Below are 16,692 nucleotides of genomic sequence, written 5' to 3' on the forward strand. Positions count from 1 at the left end.
AGTTCATTTCCCAGTCTTTCATGTTACGCAGCGATGCTCGATTGCAAATCACATCGCAAAATACCCTGAAGATGAATGAAGTGTGTGTGTCCTCCACTGGGAGGAGTGGAGTATGTCATGCCACTCCTCTTTAGTCTGAGGATAGATCAGAGATTTGCATCGTGTTCCCCTGCTCAAACGTTGCATGTATCAAACAATGGTTGCGTGCCACGTCATCGACTGTGCCGTTCAGGCACTCGATTGCTATAGCATGATGTGGATAGCTGATACAATAAAAAGAAAAGGTCATTTCCATGTAAAAGGCCCCATGAGCACCAACATGTTAAGTTCATAAGAGCATGTCAAATTGGGTATCCCCAAAAAAATATAGTATCTTATTTTGTACACATATTTTTCAACAATTTTCTATCCTAAAAATTAGGAAAAGGAAAGGCTTGGATTTCTGGTCAAACATGTATTCAAGACCCCTGCCAACTAACATCAACACTTACATTTTGTTTTGGATACATAGTAAAATTGTCAGAAAGTATATAGCTAGATATAGGGTAACATTTGATCAGAAATAGCTGAATTATTTCATTGTGGTAGTTAATCACCTTTTGGTTAGGTAATTAGCTTGCTGGCTGAAGCACCAATGACTGTAGCCAGCTAGAAAGTTTACTTCTTGGGAAATAATATTAACTAGGTAATTAGCTAGCTAACATTCAATATACAGTGCCGTCAGAAAGTATTCAGATCCTTGTATCTGCACACAAAACCTCATAATGACGAAGCGAAAACAGGTTTAGAACATTTTGCAAATGTATAGAAAATAAAACATACCCGATTTACATGTATCCAGACCCTTTGCTATGAGACTGAAAATGTAAGGTGCATCCCGTTTCCATTGATCATCCTTGAGAAGTTTTATAACTTGGAGTCCACCTGTGGTAAATTCAATTGATTGGACATGATTTGGAAAGGCACACAAACCTGTCTTTATAAGGTCCCACAGTTGACAGTACGTCAGTGTTAAAACCAAGCCAAGAGGTCGAAAGAATTGTCTGTAGAGCTCCGAGACAGGATTGTGTCAAGGCACAGATCTGGGGAAGGGTACCAAAACCTTCCTGCAGTATTGAAGGGTCGCAAGAACAGTCACCTCAAATCATACTTAAATGGAAGAAGTTTGGAACCATCAAGAGTCTTCCGAGAGCTGTCCGCCCGGTCAAACTGAGCAAAAGGGGTAGAAGGGACTTGGTCAGCAATGTGACCAACAACCTGATGGGAAATCTGACAGAACGGCAGAGCTCCGCTGTCGAGATGGGAGAACCTTCCAGAAGGACAACCATCTCTGCAGCACTCCACCAATTAGGCCTTTATGGTAGAGTGGCCAGACAGAAGCTATCCTCAGTAAAAGGCACATGACAGCCCGCTTGGAGTTTGCCAAAAGGCACCTGAAGAACTCTGACCATGAGAAACAAGATTCTCTGGTCTGGTGAAACAAAGATTGAACTCTTTGGCCTGAAATCCAAACGTGACGTCTGGTGGAAACCTGGCACTATCCCTACGGTGAAACATGGTGGTGGCAGTATCATGCTGTGGGAATGTTTTTAAGCGGCAGGGACTGGGAGACTAGTCAGGATCGAGGCAAAGATGAACATAGCAAAGGTAATAGAGATCCTTGAAGAAATCCTGAGCACTGTGGAGCAGGTTCTCAGACTGTGGCGAAGGTTAACCTTCCAACAGGTTGATGACTAATCACACAGCCAATACATTGGAGTGGCTTCGGGACAAGTCTCTGAATGTCCTTGAGTGGCCCAGCAAAAGCCTGAACTTGAAACCGATCGAACATCTCTGGAAAGACATGAAAAATGGCTGTGCAGCAAAGCTTCTGATCGAACCTGACAGAGCTTGAGAGGATCTGCAGAGAAGAATGGGAGAAACTCCCAAAATACAGGTGTGCCAAACTTGTAGCGGCATTCCAAAGAAGACGAAATGCTCTTCGCTGCCAAAGGTGCTTTAACAAAGTACTGAGTGAAGGATATGAATACTTATGGAAATGTGATATCATGGGCAGGTTTCTGCAAAAATTTATAAAAACCTGTTTTTACTGTTTCATTATGAGGTGTTTTGGGTAGATTTATGAGGGCAAAAAAACTATTTAATAAAATGTTAGAATAAGGCAGTAGCGTTACAAAATGTGAAATGTGGAAAAAGGGGTCAAAAAAAACTTTCCTTAGGCACTGCATTGTGTCATCCAAAAAGTCTTCTATAGGATCCGCCCATTTTTTCAATTTTCGCCTAAATGCAATACCCAAATCTAACTGCCTGTAGCTCAGGCCCCGAAGGAAGGATATGCTTATTCTTCTTATTCTCTCTTACCATTTGAAAGGAAGCTCTTTGAAGTTTGTGGAAATGTGAATTGAATGTAGGAGAATAACACAATAGATCCGGTAAAAGATATTACAGAGAAAAACAAAATCAACCGTTCTTTTGTATTTTATTGTTCCATCATCTTTGAAATGCAAGAGAAAGGCCATATTGTATTATTCCAGCCAAGGTGCAATTTATAGTTTTGCCACTAGATGGCAGCAGTGTATGTACAAAGTTTTAGATTGATCCAATGAACCATTGCATTTCTGTTAAATTGTGTACAAGACTGCCCTAATATGCCTAATTTGTTGAATGGTAACTTTCCATGTTGGACATTGCAGTTAGATTAACAAGAATGTAAGCTTTCTGACAATATCAGATATGTTCTGGGCAATTCTCTTGTTACTTACAACCTCATGCTAATCGCATTAGCCTACGTTAGCTCAACCGTCCTGTGGATGGGACACCAATCCCGAAGAAGTTTTAACCTCATCAAATTGATTGTGAATACACTGTCTGGCTATAGCTAGCTACATCATCTCATTATCTGCATATACGGTTGAAGTCAGAAGTTTACATACTCTTAGGTTGAAGACATTAAAACTCATTTTTCACCACTCCACAAATGTCTTGTTAACAAACTATAGTTTTGGTAAGTCGGTTAGGACATCTACTTAGTGTATGACAAGTCATTTTTCCAACAATTGTTAGACAGATTATTTCACTTATAATTCACTGTTCACAGTTCCAGTGGGTCAGAGGTTTACATACAAAGTTGACTGTGCCTTTAAACAGCTTGGAAAATACCAGACAATTTTGGCATGGCTTTAGAAGCTTCTGATAGGCTAATTGACATCATTCGAGTCAATTGGAGGTGTACCTGTGGATGTATTTCAAGGCCTACCTACAAACTCAATGCCTCTTTGCTTGACATCACAGGAAAATCAAAAGAAATCAGCCAAAATTGTAGACCTCCACAAGTCTGGTTCATCCTTGGGAGCAAATTCCAAACACCTGAAGGTACCATCTGTACAAACAATAGTACGCAAGTATAAACATCATGGGACGACGCAGCCATCATACCGCTCAGGAAGGAGATGCGTTCTGACTCCTAGAGATGAACGTACTTTGGTGCGAAAAGTGCAAATCAATCCCAGAACAACAGCAAAGGACCTTGTGAAGATGCTGGAGGAAACAGATACAAAAGTATCTATATCCACAGTAAAACGAGTCCTATATCAATGTAACCTCAAAGGCTGCTCAGCAAGGAAGAAGCCACTGCTCCAAACCGCCATAAAAAAAGCCAGACGACGGTTTGCAACTGCACATAGGGACAAAGATCGTACTTTTTGAAGACATGTCCTCTGGTCTGATGAAATAAAAATAGAACTGTTTGGCAATAATGACCATCGTTATGTTTGGAAGAAAAGGGGGAGGCTTGCAAGCCAAAGAACACCATCCCAACCATGAATCATGTGGGTGGCAGAATCATTTTGTGTTGGTGCTTTGCTGCAGGAGGGACTGGTGCACTTCACAAAATAGATGGCATCATGAGGGAGGTAAATGATGTGGATATATTGAAGCAGCATCTAAAGACATCAGTCAGACAGAAAAAGCTTGTTCACAAATGGGTCTTCCAAGTGGATAATGACTCCAAGCATACTTCCAAAGTTGTGGCAAAATGTCTTAAGGAAAACAAAGTCAAGGTATTGGAGTGGCCATCACAAAGCCATCACAAAGGGAATTTTTACTTGGATTAAATGTCAGGAATTGTGAAAAACTGAGTATAAATGTATTTGGTTAAGGTGTATGTACACTTCCGACTTCAACTGTAAGTAATCATTATTGATATGCATGTTTATTTGCCAGATATACACGTTCCTTCTCACTTCATGTCAATATCATTTATTTAATTTCTGATCAGGAAAACGACTCATAAAAGCCATGTCTAGTAAACCATTGTTATTTTTGCCCTCAAATGGTGTCATCCTTGCATTGTAGGAACTGGGTTCTACAGTTTGAACCCCTGCTATCTCTTGCCCGTCGCCCAGCCATCTAGATGTGTGAAGGGTAGTGTATTTTCTGTAGGGAAGCTAATTATCTATCAATCTATCTATCTATAAACTTACATTTTTTTTATTACCATAGCATTTATGTTCTGTATAGTTATGTACTTGAAACAGTATCAATTCCGCTCATTTGGAAAAACTCTTGGCAGACTTGACACAAAATATAGTGTCGTAATGGAATGTTTCACTGGATCAATCTGAAACTTTGCACACTGCCGCCATCTTGTCGTCAAAATCTAAATTCCGCCTTGACTCCTCTGATTATATGGCCTCTCTTGCATTTCAAATTGGAACAAAAAAATAAATAAACAGAAAAAAACATGCATTGTTTATATTATCTTTTACCAGATCTAAATGTGTTATATTCTCCTACATTAATTTCACCATTCCAAAAACTTCAAAGTGTTTCCTTTCAAATGGTATCAAGAATATGCATATCCCTACTTCAGGTCCTGAGTTACAAGCCGTTAGATTTGGGTATTTCGTTTTAGGCGAAAATTGAAAAGGGTACGATTCATAAGAGGTTTTAAGGGGTGTAAATCCACTTCACGTTTTTGTATATCAATGTGTCATATCATAGTTGACAACCCATTCTTTATGCGGTCGTCGTTGACTCTTCATTCGGAGCAGATATTTATATTTCATTTTTGAAAAATGACAACTGAGCGAGATTTTCCAGAAATTCCAAACTTTGCATCTGCACACTTATTCCAGTAAATGTGTTTTTTTTTATGATCAGTGTACATTGCTAAAAGTAGTCCTTGTGCATAGAGTTTTTAAACTTTGAAATCAATGGTTATTGTTTGGTATACATTTTAAGTGAGCGCCAATACTCTCCGCCTGCCTGCATGTGTGTGTGCCAGTGTATGATAAGTGAAGCTAATCACTTGAATTTTCAGGATGTTAATTGGCCATTCCACAAAAGGAGTGAAATCAGTGGCTGGGTCTTAATCCAGACAGCCAATCAGAGCTGCAGTCTCAGGAGACCTGCCGCATGATTGGTCGAAACCTCTAAACTGCTGGCAGCACATTTGTGATGCTAATGCCAAGACAATGGTCGATTACAACACTTGAAACATACTTCTTTCCTTCCATCTGGTCTTCCTAGAAGGGATCGCAGAAGATCTGAGATACACTATATAAAAACAGAAGTATGTGGACACCCTTCAAATTAGTGGATTCGGCTATTTCAACCACACCCATTACTGACAGATGTATAAAATCGAGCACACAGCCATGCAATCACTATAGACAAACACTGCACTGTTTTATCGTTTGTTTTATATGTAATGTAAGTGCTTTAATATGTTTGGACACCTTGGCAGCAGCTAATGTGGATCCTAATAAATACAAATACAGAGTTCAAAACTGCCTCGAAGCAACATCAGCACAACAACTGTTCATTGGGAGCTTCATGAAATGGTTTTCCATGGCCGAGTAGCCGCACACAAGCCTAAGTTCACCATATGCGCAATGCCAAGGGTTGGCTGGACTGGTGTAAAGCTTGCTGCCATTGAAGTCTGGAGCAGTGAAAATGCGTTCACTGGAGTGATGAATCCCGCTTCACCATCTGGCAGTCCGACAAACAAATCTGGGTTTGGTGGATGCTAGGAGAACGGTACCTGCCGAAATGCATAGCGCCAAAAGCTAGATGGAGGAGGAATAATGATCTGGGGCTGTTTTTCATGGTTCGGGCTCGGCCCCTTAGTTCAATAGAAGAGAAATCTTAACGCTACAGCATAAAATGACATTCTAGACAATTATGTGCTTCCAACTTTGTGGCAACAGTTCAGGAAAGGCCCTTCCCAGTTTCAGCATGTCAATGCCCCCATGCACAAAGCAAGGTGCAAACAGAAATGGTTTGTCGAGATCATGTGAAAGAACTTGACTGGCCTGCAAAGAACCCTGACTTTACCTCCATCAAACACCTTAGGGATGAATTGGAACGCCGACCTCACTAATGATCTTTTGACTGAATGGAAGGAAGTCCCTGATGCAATGTTCCAACATCTAGTGCAAAGCCTTCACAGATTACTGGGCTGTTATAGCAGCGTAAGTGGGGAGCAACTCCATATTAATGCCCATGATTTTGGAATGAGATGTTTTTGATGAGCAGGTGTCCACATACTTTTGGTAATGTAGTCTATGAACTAGGCAGGGTGCAGGCATATGCAAGGTTTGCTTTTAACGTTTGACAATATGCCGTCTGATTATGTCAGATCACTGGTTTCCTCAAGGAAGGAAAGGATGAAGGTATTTGAATGGGTCAAGGATGTCTACAGTCTGCAAAGACAGGAGATTGACCAGATACAAACCTTTTTAAATGGGGATTTAGAGATCCCTACAAATCAATAAACCCACAAATTCAACACTTAAATAACACTATAATGTAATATTATGTGAAGTAGGCTACTCATGAGCAGTACATAGGCTATCATGGTTGTAGTGCAATGAACCCTGTTATGCCCCGTTTGGGCTAATAGCCTACGCACTGCCAAAGATCACATTGACATATAACCTGCTATATCCTACCAAAAAAGGGGACGATTTCAGTTATACATTAAAACATATTTAAAAGGAGCACAACGGGCCACTAGTTAAAATGACATTTTAATGTATTAACTTGTATTAGCAAGCTTTTAGTAAGATCATTCATACCCCTCCCTCAAGGACACATTTGATTTTAATCAAGCCGATAGACCGCGACACACGTCTCAGCCTTTGGCATAGCATATCGAGCCCAAGCAGCTCAACTGTATCCTATTCGTTTGCAGATAGTGTTGCCCTTACACATAACTCTCGCCTTAACGCAACAAGTGCCATCTCTCCAACGTGGTTTTGAGAGACTACTGTAGCCTACAGCCTACGACTTTAGTCATAACGAAACAACCTTTTGTATGGAATTTGACAATTCTGTCTAGTTTATTAGTCTGAAGAGGTCACCGGCTAGGTCACTGACTTCACCGTCAGTTCTACAACTCAATATTTCTGTCATCGATAGACAAATAACACAACAAGAAATATCTGGACCGGGCCGCAGCGTTAACCGAACCAGTAACCGCAAGGTCGTTGTTTCGAATCCCGAGCGGACTAGGTGAAAACTCTGATGTGCCTTTAGGCAAGGCACTTTACCCGAATTGCTCCTGTAAGTCGCTCTGGCTAAGAGCGTCGGCTAAATGACTAAAACGTAAAATGTCTAATCTATGGTAGAAGCCTAAATTACTTCACTGCAAGATCAACAATACATATTTCCAACACTTCAAAGCGCAACTTAACGCAGCCGTGAAAGCTAAGATGGGACTCTTACCAGGAATGGCCAGGTTGGTGAGCGGGATGCTGTGCATGCTCTCCGGTAAATTTGCCATCCAGTCGGCGAACCTGGGTTCGCTTTTCCCGTGAGAGGAAGCCATGCCACCGCGCACTATATTCCCACTCTCTGCCTGCGCGAGCGTTGAGTGCGCTTTCCCTATGCAGCGCTCGCTCCCCTTACTACTCACCCACACGCAACACACGCACACCAGGGTGCCTGGGAGTGAGTTCACGCCACACCCCCTGAATGCGATCATGTGGATATCGAACACGTTTCATAGGATATGTCGATAAAGAGTTGTGTTTTTGATCATTGTGATTTTAGGGTGATCTCATGGCGGGCGAGTGATGTATTCCTGTGAGGTCATTGCATTGAGGGTGGGCCCAGCCATCGCCAGTTGACTTAATTAAATAATTAGTTCTATGTCCCATTCTGGTTGAAACCGCGAATGGCTCTCCTGCTCTCCACTACAAGCACTGCATCCATGGCTTTGTGTTTGCCCGTCCGTGTATAGCGCCGCTGTCCACTCCTGTGGTGCTGAATTAATCAAATCTGCTTTCCCGACACCAGCGCTTTCTGGAGAAGCGCCTTGGGAATAAGACACGTTAACCGATTGATGTTATCTTCTCGCTTGTATGGATTTGTACATTTTTACTTTAATAAATGCAGTTTTTGACTTGGGGATGAGCTCACCTGAGCAGAGTACCGGCACCACAACATGTCTATGGTTTGAGCTCTTTTAAAATATCAGCTCAAAAGTATTGTGGAGCTCCTGCACCTAAACAGGACCGGCACCCAGAATGATCCATATTTCAGTCCAAGCCAAGCACTGAATATATGCATAACATTGGACATATGTTGACACCAGGCCAGAGTTTAAAAGAGAGCTCACTCAAAAACATATGTTTTGTCTAAATAGGCTAAATTATACATCTACTTCGCCTTATATTTAGAAATGTGTACCCTTGATGTGCTACCGACTGTTTCACAACATATTCGCAACAATTGTACATTTTTTCCGGTTGATGATACAACATCTATATTCTCTTTGAACCCCAAGAGTGAAGAAGAACCTCTGGTTGCGTTCTACATGTATATAAAATACCTCAGGTAACTGGACCGCGCACTCTTCTAATGTGGACAAATCGATTAAACAATGTCATTGCATGTCAATCATCCAAATAGCAACCGGAAACCTGCTGTGTTGACAAAGAAATGAACGACTTAATTCCCTCTAGTTGCTCGGAGCTAAATTATGTCAAACGTGGCTAACGAAGGAGGAACTTTAGGGCAGAACATGCAGTACAGCGACATGATACGATTGAGTCAGCCTTGCAGCTTCTCAGAGGAGAGATGGAGCATTCATTCAGTTTGTTCAATGAATTGTCGACAATGATACAGAGCTCAACTCACCAAGAGATCGCCATACGTGTTCAATACTCTCAACATGCTTATTCCTTCCTTCCCTGTCACACAGAAATTATGAAGAAATATTTGAGGTGTACTAAAACAAAAAAATATTCAGGAAGTAGTGCCAAAGAACTGAGACTTATGTGCATAAGGTAGGATGACGAAAAGCATACAACAGAAAATGGACATCAAGGTAACATACCTAGTTTAATATAATACACAAATACAGGGCAGGGAAACGTGTGGGTAGAAAATGTAAGGCCTCACATTGTGTAGCTAAAATACCTGAAACCATGTAGCCTGTATTATTAAGTGTTTGTTTCTATGAGGCTGACCATTCAACTGAAGTACCAAACTAGGATGAAGTGGAGAGACTCAAAAGCAAATAAAAATCTAGATAATATCAGTTTTGATGTCAGACCAGAGCTGTGCTTCCTCCCTTCTCCAATTCATTCCCATTTCACTGCATCAGTGAACACAGTATGTCTGAAACTAGTTGGAGCTATGACTTACAGGGGACACCTATCTACCGGAGTACCTGGCTGATGCACGTCTAAGGAAGGGAGTGAACAAGTGCAGAAGGGAGGTGACAACTGACTGGAATGAAATTAAGTCCATCATTGTTGGTGTTATAAGTTTTGGAGAGAATAGCCTCTGTGTTGATGTAGCATAAAACATCTAATTAAAACATGACGTTATTACAAAATACATATTACACAGTTCCTCTTCAGGGACAACAATTATTTTCAATTCAATTCATATAATATCATCAACATCATCACGCTGTTGGTTTCTTAACAACCACAACCAAACTAGGCATCGCTTATTTATGCATCTCACATGTTCCTGTACATTAATGGATGTTACAGTCATGTTATGATTTAGTAGACGGAAGCGGTGTTCAGTAACATTAGGATGAACATTGTTGATTAGTTCATAGTTTGTGTTCCTTCCTTCACACATACGGAGAGATTAACACAGCCTTCAAGCCATAGTTCCTCTCCTCGGACACTTCCCTCAGCTTCTAGACCTGTTGCATGGGCCTCAAGTTTGGAGACACCTGTTGGACATCAGAGAGGGTGAGAGAGAGAGGGTGAGAGGGTGAGAGAGAGAGAGTTTTGAAAGGAGCGAAACCATCTGTTAATATTTTTATTGAATTTTAATTTTACCCCTTTTTCTCCCCAATTTCGTGGTATCCAATTGCTTAGTAGCTACTATCTTGTCTTATCGCTACAACTCCCGTACGGGCTCGGGAGAGACGAAGGTTGAAAGTCATGTGTCCTCCGATACACAACCCAACCAAACCGCACTGCTTCTTAACACAGCGCCATCCAACCCGGAAGCCAGCCGCACCAATGTGTCGGAGGAAACACCGTGCACCTTGCAACCTTGGTTAGCGCGCACTGCGCCCGGCCCGCCACAGGAGTTGCTGGTGCGCGATGAGACAAGGATTTCCCTTCCGGCCAAGCCCTCCCAAACCCGGACGACGCTAAGCCAATTGTGCGTCGCCCCACGGACTTCCCGGTCGCGGCCGGTTACTACAGAGCCTGGGCGCGAACCCAGAGTCTCTGGTGGCACAGCTGGCGCTGCAATACAGCGCCCTTAACCACTGCGCCACCCGGGAGGCCCCATCTTTTACAATTGATAGTATTTAACTGAGCAGGATCAATAATTTAGTCTGCTACCTTTCATAAACACTCTTGGTTTTGTGGTTACGAAGACAATTCAAGTCAAATATGGATTTACTGAGTGTATTATGTTTCAAGTTTATTTTGTAACTAGTAAATATGCAACTTTCCAATGTGGAAAGTTGGCTGGCTAAAGCATTGTTCTTGCTTTGGACAACACAACCCTGGAGTGGCCAGACCGGCTGTCCCTGTATGACTCACCTCAAAGTGTGCTCCTGTGCATGCCTTAATGTCCTCTGGGGTCAGCCCCTCCCACACCTCAATCAGAGTCAGACCTTTAGTCTTGTCCACATCAAACACAGCCTGAGAGAGCACGAGAGAGAGAGAGCACGAGAGAGAGAGAGCACGAGAGAGGGAGAGCGAGAGAGAGACACACACAGAGAGAGAGCGAGAGAAAGAGCAAGAAAGACAGAGAGAGAGACAAGCAGAGACAGAGTGAGAGAGACAGACACAGAGAGAAAGACACAGAGACAGAGGGAGAGACAGAGAGAAAGGGAGACAGAGAGAAAGGGAGACAGAGAGAAAGGGAGACAGAGAGAAAGGGAGACAGAGAGAAAGGGAGACAGAGAGAAAGGGAGACAGAGAGAAAGGGAGACAGAGAGAAAGGGAGACAGAGAGAGGGGTGCATTTTTTCAATAAGCAACATCTGAAATGCTGGGTGTCGGGCTAGAGGGTTGGACCGCTGCCTGTTGAGTTCTCTGGCAGAGATCCACTTTACTTCAAACAAAACTCAATGTCGGCAATGCACTCTGCAGGGTCCTGCATTTCAGCTCAATAGGTTAATGTCTACAGACAAGAGAAAAGTGCTTATTTGTTCAAATCATCAGAAAATTAAGATTGAATTTAAATGTCACTATTCTTATTGCCAAAAAAATATCCCAAGAAAGATCTGGCTGTATGAGAGAATAGGAAAGGACCACAGCTAACACCAGAATCTACAGGAGTTCCACGGTCTGACATTACTCTGTGTTAACAAGGCCAGACTGGTCTGACCCGAGTCTTACCCTAGCTACATTCTTACAGTGTTGGTCTCTCCTGCCATTTTAGACTCCCAAAAACACTGTCTGCGTCTCAAACCACACCATGTTCGTAATAGCATTACTTTAGACCAACATTTCATTTGGGATACAGCCTGCTGTTGTAAGATATGGGCTTTGTCTCAATGCTCTAAAAGAGCTTGCTATCCTCTTCTCCTATCATGATACTGTATTGCTTGACCTGTAATTTAAAAAAATAACACAAGGGAAGGAAGCAATTAAAAAAGATGGAGCCATAACCCAGCTACAGTGAGCACAGGCAGAGCCAGGAGATGGATATGAGATATGTATGGGAGAGGCTATGGTGTAGTCAGAAGGACAGGGGTAGGGGGGAGGGGGGGGAGAATATAGAGAGAGAATAGAGAGAGAGGGAGAGAGAGAGAGAATAGAGAGAGAATAGAGAGAGAGAGAGAATAGAGCGAGAGAGAGAATAGAGAGCGAATAGAGAGAGAGAGAATAGAGAGAGAATAGAGAGAGAGGGAGAATAGAGAGAGAAAATAGAGAGAGAATAGAGAGAGAGAATATAGAGAGAGAATAGAGAGCAAGAGAGAGAGAAAATAGAGAGAGAATAGAGAGAGAGAGAATAGAGAGAGAGAGAGAATAGAGAGAAAATAGAGAGAGAATAGAGAGAGAATAGAGAGAGAGAATAGAGAGAGAGAGAATAGAGAGAGAGAGAATAGAGAGAGAGAGAATAGAGAGAGAGAGAGAATAGAGCGAGAGAGAGAATAGAGAGCGAATAGAGAGAGAGAGAGAATAGAGAGAGAGGGAGAATAGAGAGAGAAAATAGAGAGAGAATAGAGAGAGAGAATAGAGAGAGAGAATAGAGAGCAAGAGAGAATAGAGAGAGAGAGAATAGAGAGAAAATAGAGAGAGAATAGAGAGAGAATAGAGAGAGAGAGAGAATAGAGAGAAAATAGAGAGAGAATAGAGAGAGAATAGAGAGCAAGAGAGAATAGAGAGAGAGAATAGAGAGAGAGAATAGAGAGAGAGAGAATAGAGAGAGAATAGAGAGAATAGAGAGCGAGAGAATAGAGAGAGAGAATAGAGAGTGAGAGAGAATAGAGAGAGAGAATAGAGAGCGAAGAGAGAATAGAGAGAGACAATAGAGAGAATAGAGAGAGAATAGAGAATAGAGAGAGAATAGAGAGAGAGAGAGAATAGAGAGAGTGAGAGAGAATAGAGAGAGAGAATAGAGAGAGAGAATAGAGAGAGAGAGGAGAGAGAGAATAGAGAGAATAGAGAGAGAGAGAGAGAGAGAGAGAGAGAGAGCTACAGTATCACTCTCAGGAAAGCTGTCAAAACCTACAGCTAACTTGTAGGATGGAGTGATAGGGAGAGGGAGAAGGATAAAAGAGTGAGGGAGAGCAGAAGGGAATGGGGAGGAGAAAACATGAAGTATGAAAAGAACAACACAAAGTCAGAGTAAGAGGGGAGGGCAAAGGGAGGGAGAGACTTGTCTAGGACTTTCTGTGATGTTAGTGACTGGACCACAGCTTAAAGCCATCATCACACTAACATCGATTAGTGTCTGAGCCGAGGCCAGTCCTGTTATTCTCTAGGGCTGTCTTATGGAATTAGCTGCTCTTCTGTGGTTTATTAATAGAAGGCAACATACGAGGGAAATAACCAGAGGACATTAAGTACAACTCTGAGAATAGACTGCCAACTGTTGCCAGTATAGTGGTTACTGCCAATACCACAGGTAACAGCTGCAGTTCTCTCGAACCAGAGGAATGTCTGTTTCCACTGTGAATAAATATGTCATTATTTTGGGCTGTTTTCCTTTCCAGAGGGGAATGCTGTTTTAAAATGTACAGTTTACCAAACCAACCACATTCCACCCCATGGTGGCTAACCACATTCCACAGGGTTACTCTGGGGACCCCATGGTGACTAACCACATTCCACAGGGTTACTCTGGGGACCCCATGGTGGCTAACCACATTCAACAGGGTTACTCTGGGGACCCCATGGTGACTAACCACATTCCACAGGGTTACTCTGGGGACCCCATGGTGACTAACCACATTCCACAGGGTTACTATGGGGACCCCATGGTGACTAACCACATTCCACAGGGTTACTCTGGGGACCCCATGGTGGCTAACCACATTCCACAGGGTTACTCTGGGGACCCCATGGTGGCTAACCACATTCCACAGGGTTACTCTGGGGACCCCATGGTGGCTAACCACATTCCACAGGGTTACTCTGGGGACCCCATGGTGGCTAACCACATTCCACAGGGTTACTCCGGGGACCCCATGGTGGCTAACCACATTCAACAGGGTTACTCTGGGGACCCCATGGTGGCTAACCACATTCCACAGGGTTACTCTGGGGACCCCATGGTGACTAACCACATTCAACAGGGTTACTGTGGGGACCCCATGGTGACTAACCACATTCAACAGGGTTACTGTGGGGACCCCATGGTGGCTAACCACATTCCACAGGGTTACTCTGGGGACCCCATGGTGACTAACCACATTCCACAGGGTTACTCTGGGGACCCCATGGTGACTAACCACATTCAACAGGGTTACTGTGGGGACCCCATGGTGGCTAACCACATTCCACAGGGTTACTCTGGGGACCCCATGGTGACTAACCACATTCAACAGGGTTACTCTGGGGACCCCATGGTGACTAACCACATTCCACAGGGTTACTCTGGGGACCCCATGGTGACTAACCACATTCCACAGGGTTACTCTGGGGACCCCATGGTGACTAACCACATTCAACAGGGTTACTCTGGGGACCCCATGGTGACTAACCACATTCCACAGGGTTACTCTGGGGACCCCATGGTGGCTAACCACATTCCACAGGGTTACTGTGGGGACCACTGCTGCCATGGTGGCTAACCACATTCCACAGGGTTACTCTGGGGACCCCATGGTGACTAACCACATTCAACAGGGTTACTGTGGGGACCCCATGGTGACTAACCACATTCCACAGGGTTACTCTGGGGACCCCATGGTGGCTAACCACATTCAACAGGGTTACTCTGGGGACCCCATGGTGGCTAACCACATTCAACAGGGTTACTCTGGGGACCCCATGGTGACTAACCACATTCAACAGGGTTACTGTGGGGACCGCTGCTGCCATGGTGGCTAACCACATTCCACAGGGTTACTCTGGGGACCCCATGGTGACTAACCACATTCAACAGGGTTACTGTGGGGACCCCATGGTGACTAACCACATTCCACAGGGTTACTCTGGGGACCCCATGGTGGCTAAAGACATTCAACAGGGTTACTGTGGGGACCCCATGGTGGCTAACCACATTCAACAGGGTTACTCTGGGGACCCCATGGTGGCTAACCACATTCAACAGGGTTACTCTGGGGACCCCATGGTGACTAACCACATTCAACAGGGTTACTGTGGGGACCGCTGCTGCCATGGTGGCTAACCACATTCCACAGGGTTACTCTGGGGACCCCATGGTGACTAACCACATTCAACAGGGTTACTGTGGGGACCCCATGGTGACTAACCACATTCAACAGGGTTACTGTGGGGACCCCATGGTGACTAACCACATTCCACAGGGTTACTCTGGGGACCCCATGGTGGCTAACCACATTCAACAGGGTTACTCTGGGGACCCCATGGTGGCTAACCACATTCCACAGGGTTACTGTGGGGACCACTGCTGCCATGGTAGCTAACCACATTCCACAGGGTTACTCTGGGGACCCCATGGTGACTAACCACATTCAACAGGGTTACTCTGGGGACCCCATGGTGACTAACCACATTCCACAGGTTTACTCTGGGGACCCCATGGTGACTAACCACATTCCACAGGGTTACTCTGGGGACCCCATGGTGGCTAACCACATTCAACAGGGTTACTCTGGGGACCCCATGGTGGCTAACCACATTCAACAGGGTTACTCTGGGGACCCCATGGTGACTAACCACATTCAACAGGGTTACTGTGGGGACCGCTGCTGCCATGGTGGCTAACCACATTCCACAGGGTTACTCTGGGGACCCCATGGTGACTAACCACATTCAACAGGGTTACTGTGGGGACCCCATGGTGACTAACCACATTCCACAGGGTTACTCTGGGGACCCCATGGTGGCTAACCACATTCAACAGGGTTACTGTGGGGACCCCATGGTGGCTAACCACATTCAACAGAGTTACTCTGGGGACCCCATGGTGGCTAACCACATTCAACAGGGTTACTGTGGGGACCCCATGGTGGCTAACCACATTCATCAGGGTTACTCTGGGGACCCCATGGTGGCTAACCACATTCAACAGGGTTACTGTGGGGACCCCATGGTGGCTAACCACATTCATCAGGGTTACTCTGGGGACCCCATGGTGGCTAACCACATTCAACAGGGTTACTGTGGGGACCCCATGGTGGCTAACCACATTCAACAGGGTTACTCTGGGGACCCCATGGTGACTAACCACATTCAACAGGGTTACTGTGGGGACCCCATGGTGGCTAACCACATTCAACAGGGTTACTCTGGGGACCCCATGGTGACTAACCACATTCAACAGGGTTGCTGTGGGGACCGCTGCTGCCATGGTGGCCCTCCAAATGTACCTTTACACAGACATCTGCATGCCGCACACACAACTATTTCACTATTGCAAAAAGGGCCTCAGACATGTTTCAAAAACGTCTGAGGGTAGAAGTGAAAAAGGGCTGAGACGAGATGCACCCTATAGGGCTGCAGGTACCTACCACCACTAGACTCAACCCATATCAGCAGCAGCATCATATGAACAAATATACTTCATTTAATCTCTCTGTTATCAGAGTGCTGAATGTGTG

At 44.2% G+C, this 16,692-nt stretch overlaps 2 protein-coding genes across 2 annotated transcripts in view; both read right to left on the reverse strand.

Moving 5' to 3' along the window:
* The window catches only part of LOC135513506 (PI-PLC X domain-containing protein 3-like), a 45,981-nt gene extending 37,937 nt beyond the window's left edge, over nt 1–8,044 (reverse strand). Inside the window, exon 1 of the mRNA XM_064936385.1 lies at nt 7,729–8,044. Within this exon, the coding sequence (XP_064792457.1) occupies nt 7,729–7,987 (259 nt within the window). The 5' untranslated portion in view covers nt 7,988–8,044. The remainder of the gene's footprint in view (nt 1–7,728) is intronic.
* Nucleotides 8,045–9,329: 1,285 nt separating this feature from the next.
* The window catches only part of LOC135513818 (succinyl-CoA:3-ketoacid coenzyme A transferase 1, mitochondrial-like), a 111,095-nt gene continuing 103,732 nt past the window's right edge, over nt 9,330–16,692 (reverse strand). Inside the window, exons 16-17 of the mRNA XM_064936766.1 lie at nt 11,031–11,132; nt 9,330–10,201 (exon numbers count right to left, since the gene is read on the reverse strand). Coding sequence (XP_064792838.1) covers nt 10,166–10,201; nt 11,031–11,132 — 138 coding nt within the window. The 3' untranslated portion in view covers nt 9,330–10,165. The remainder of the gene's footprint in view (nt 10,202–11,030; nt 11,133–16,692) is intronic.

Source organism: Oncorhynchus masou, chromosome 25 (assembly GCF_036934945.1).
Source record: "Oncorhynchus masou masou isolate Uvic2021 chromosome 25, UVic_Omas_1.1, whole genome shotgun sequence".
NCBI lineage: Eukaryota > Metazoa > Chordata > Actinopteri > Salmoniformes > Salmonidae > Oncorhynchus > Oncorhynchus masou.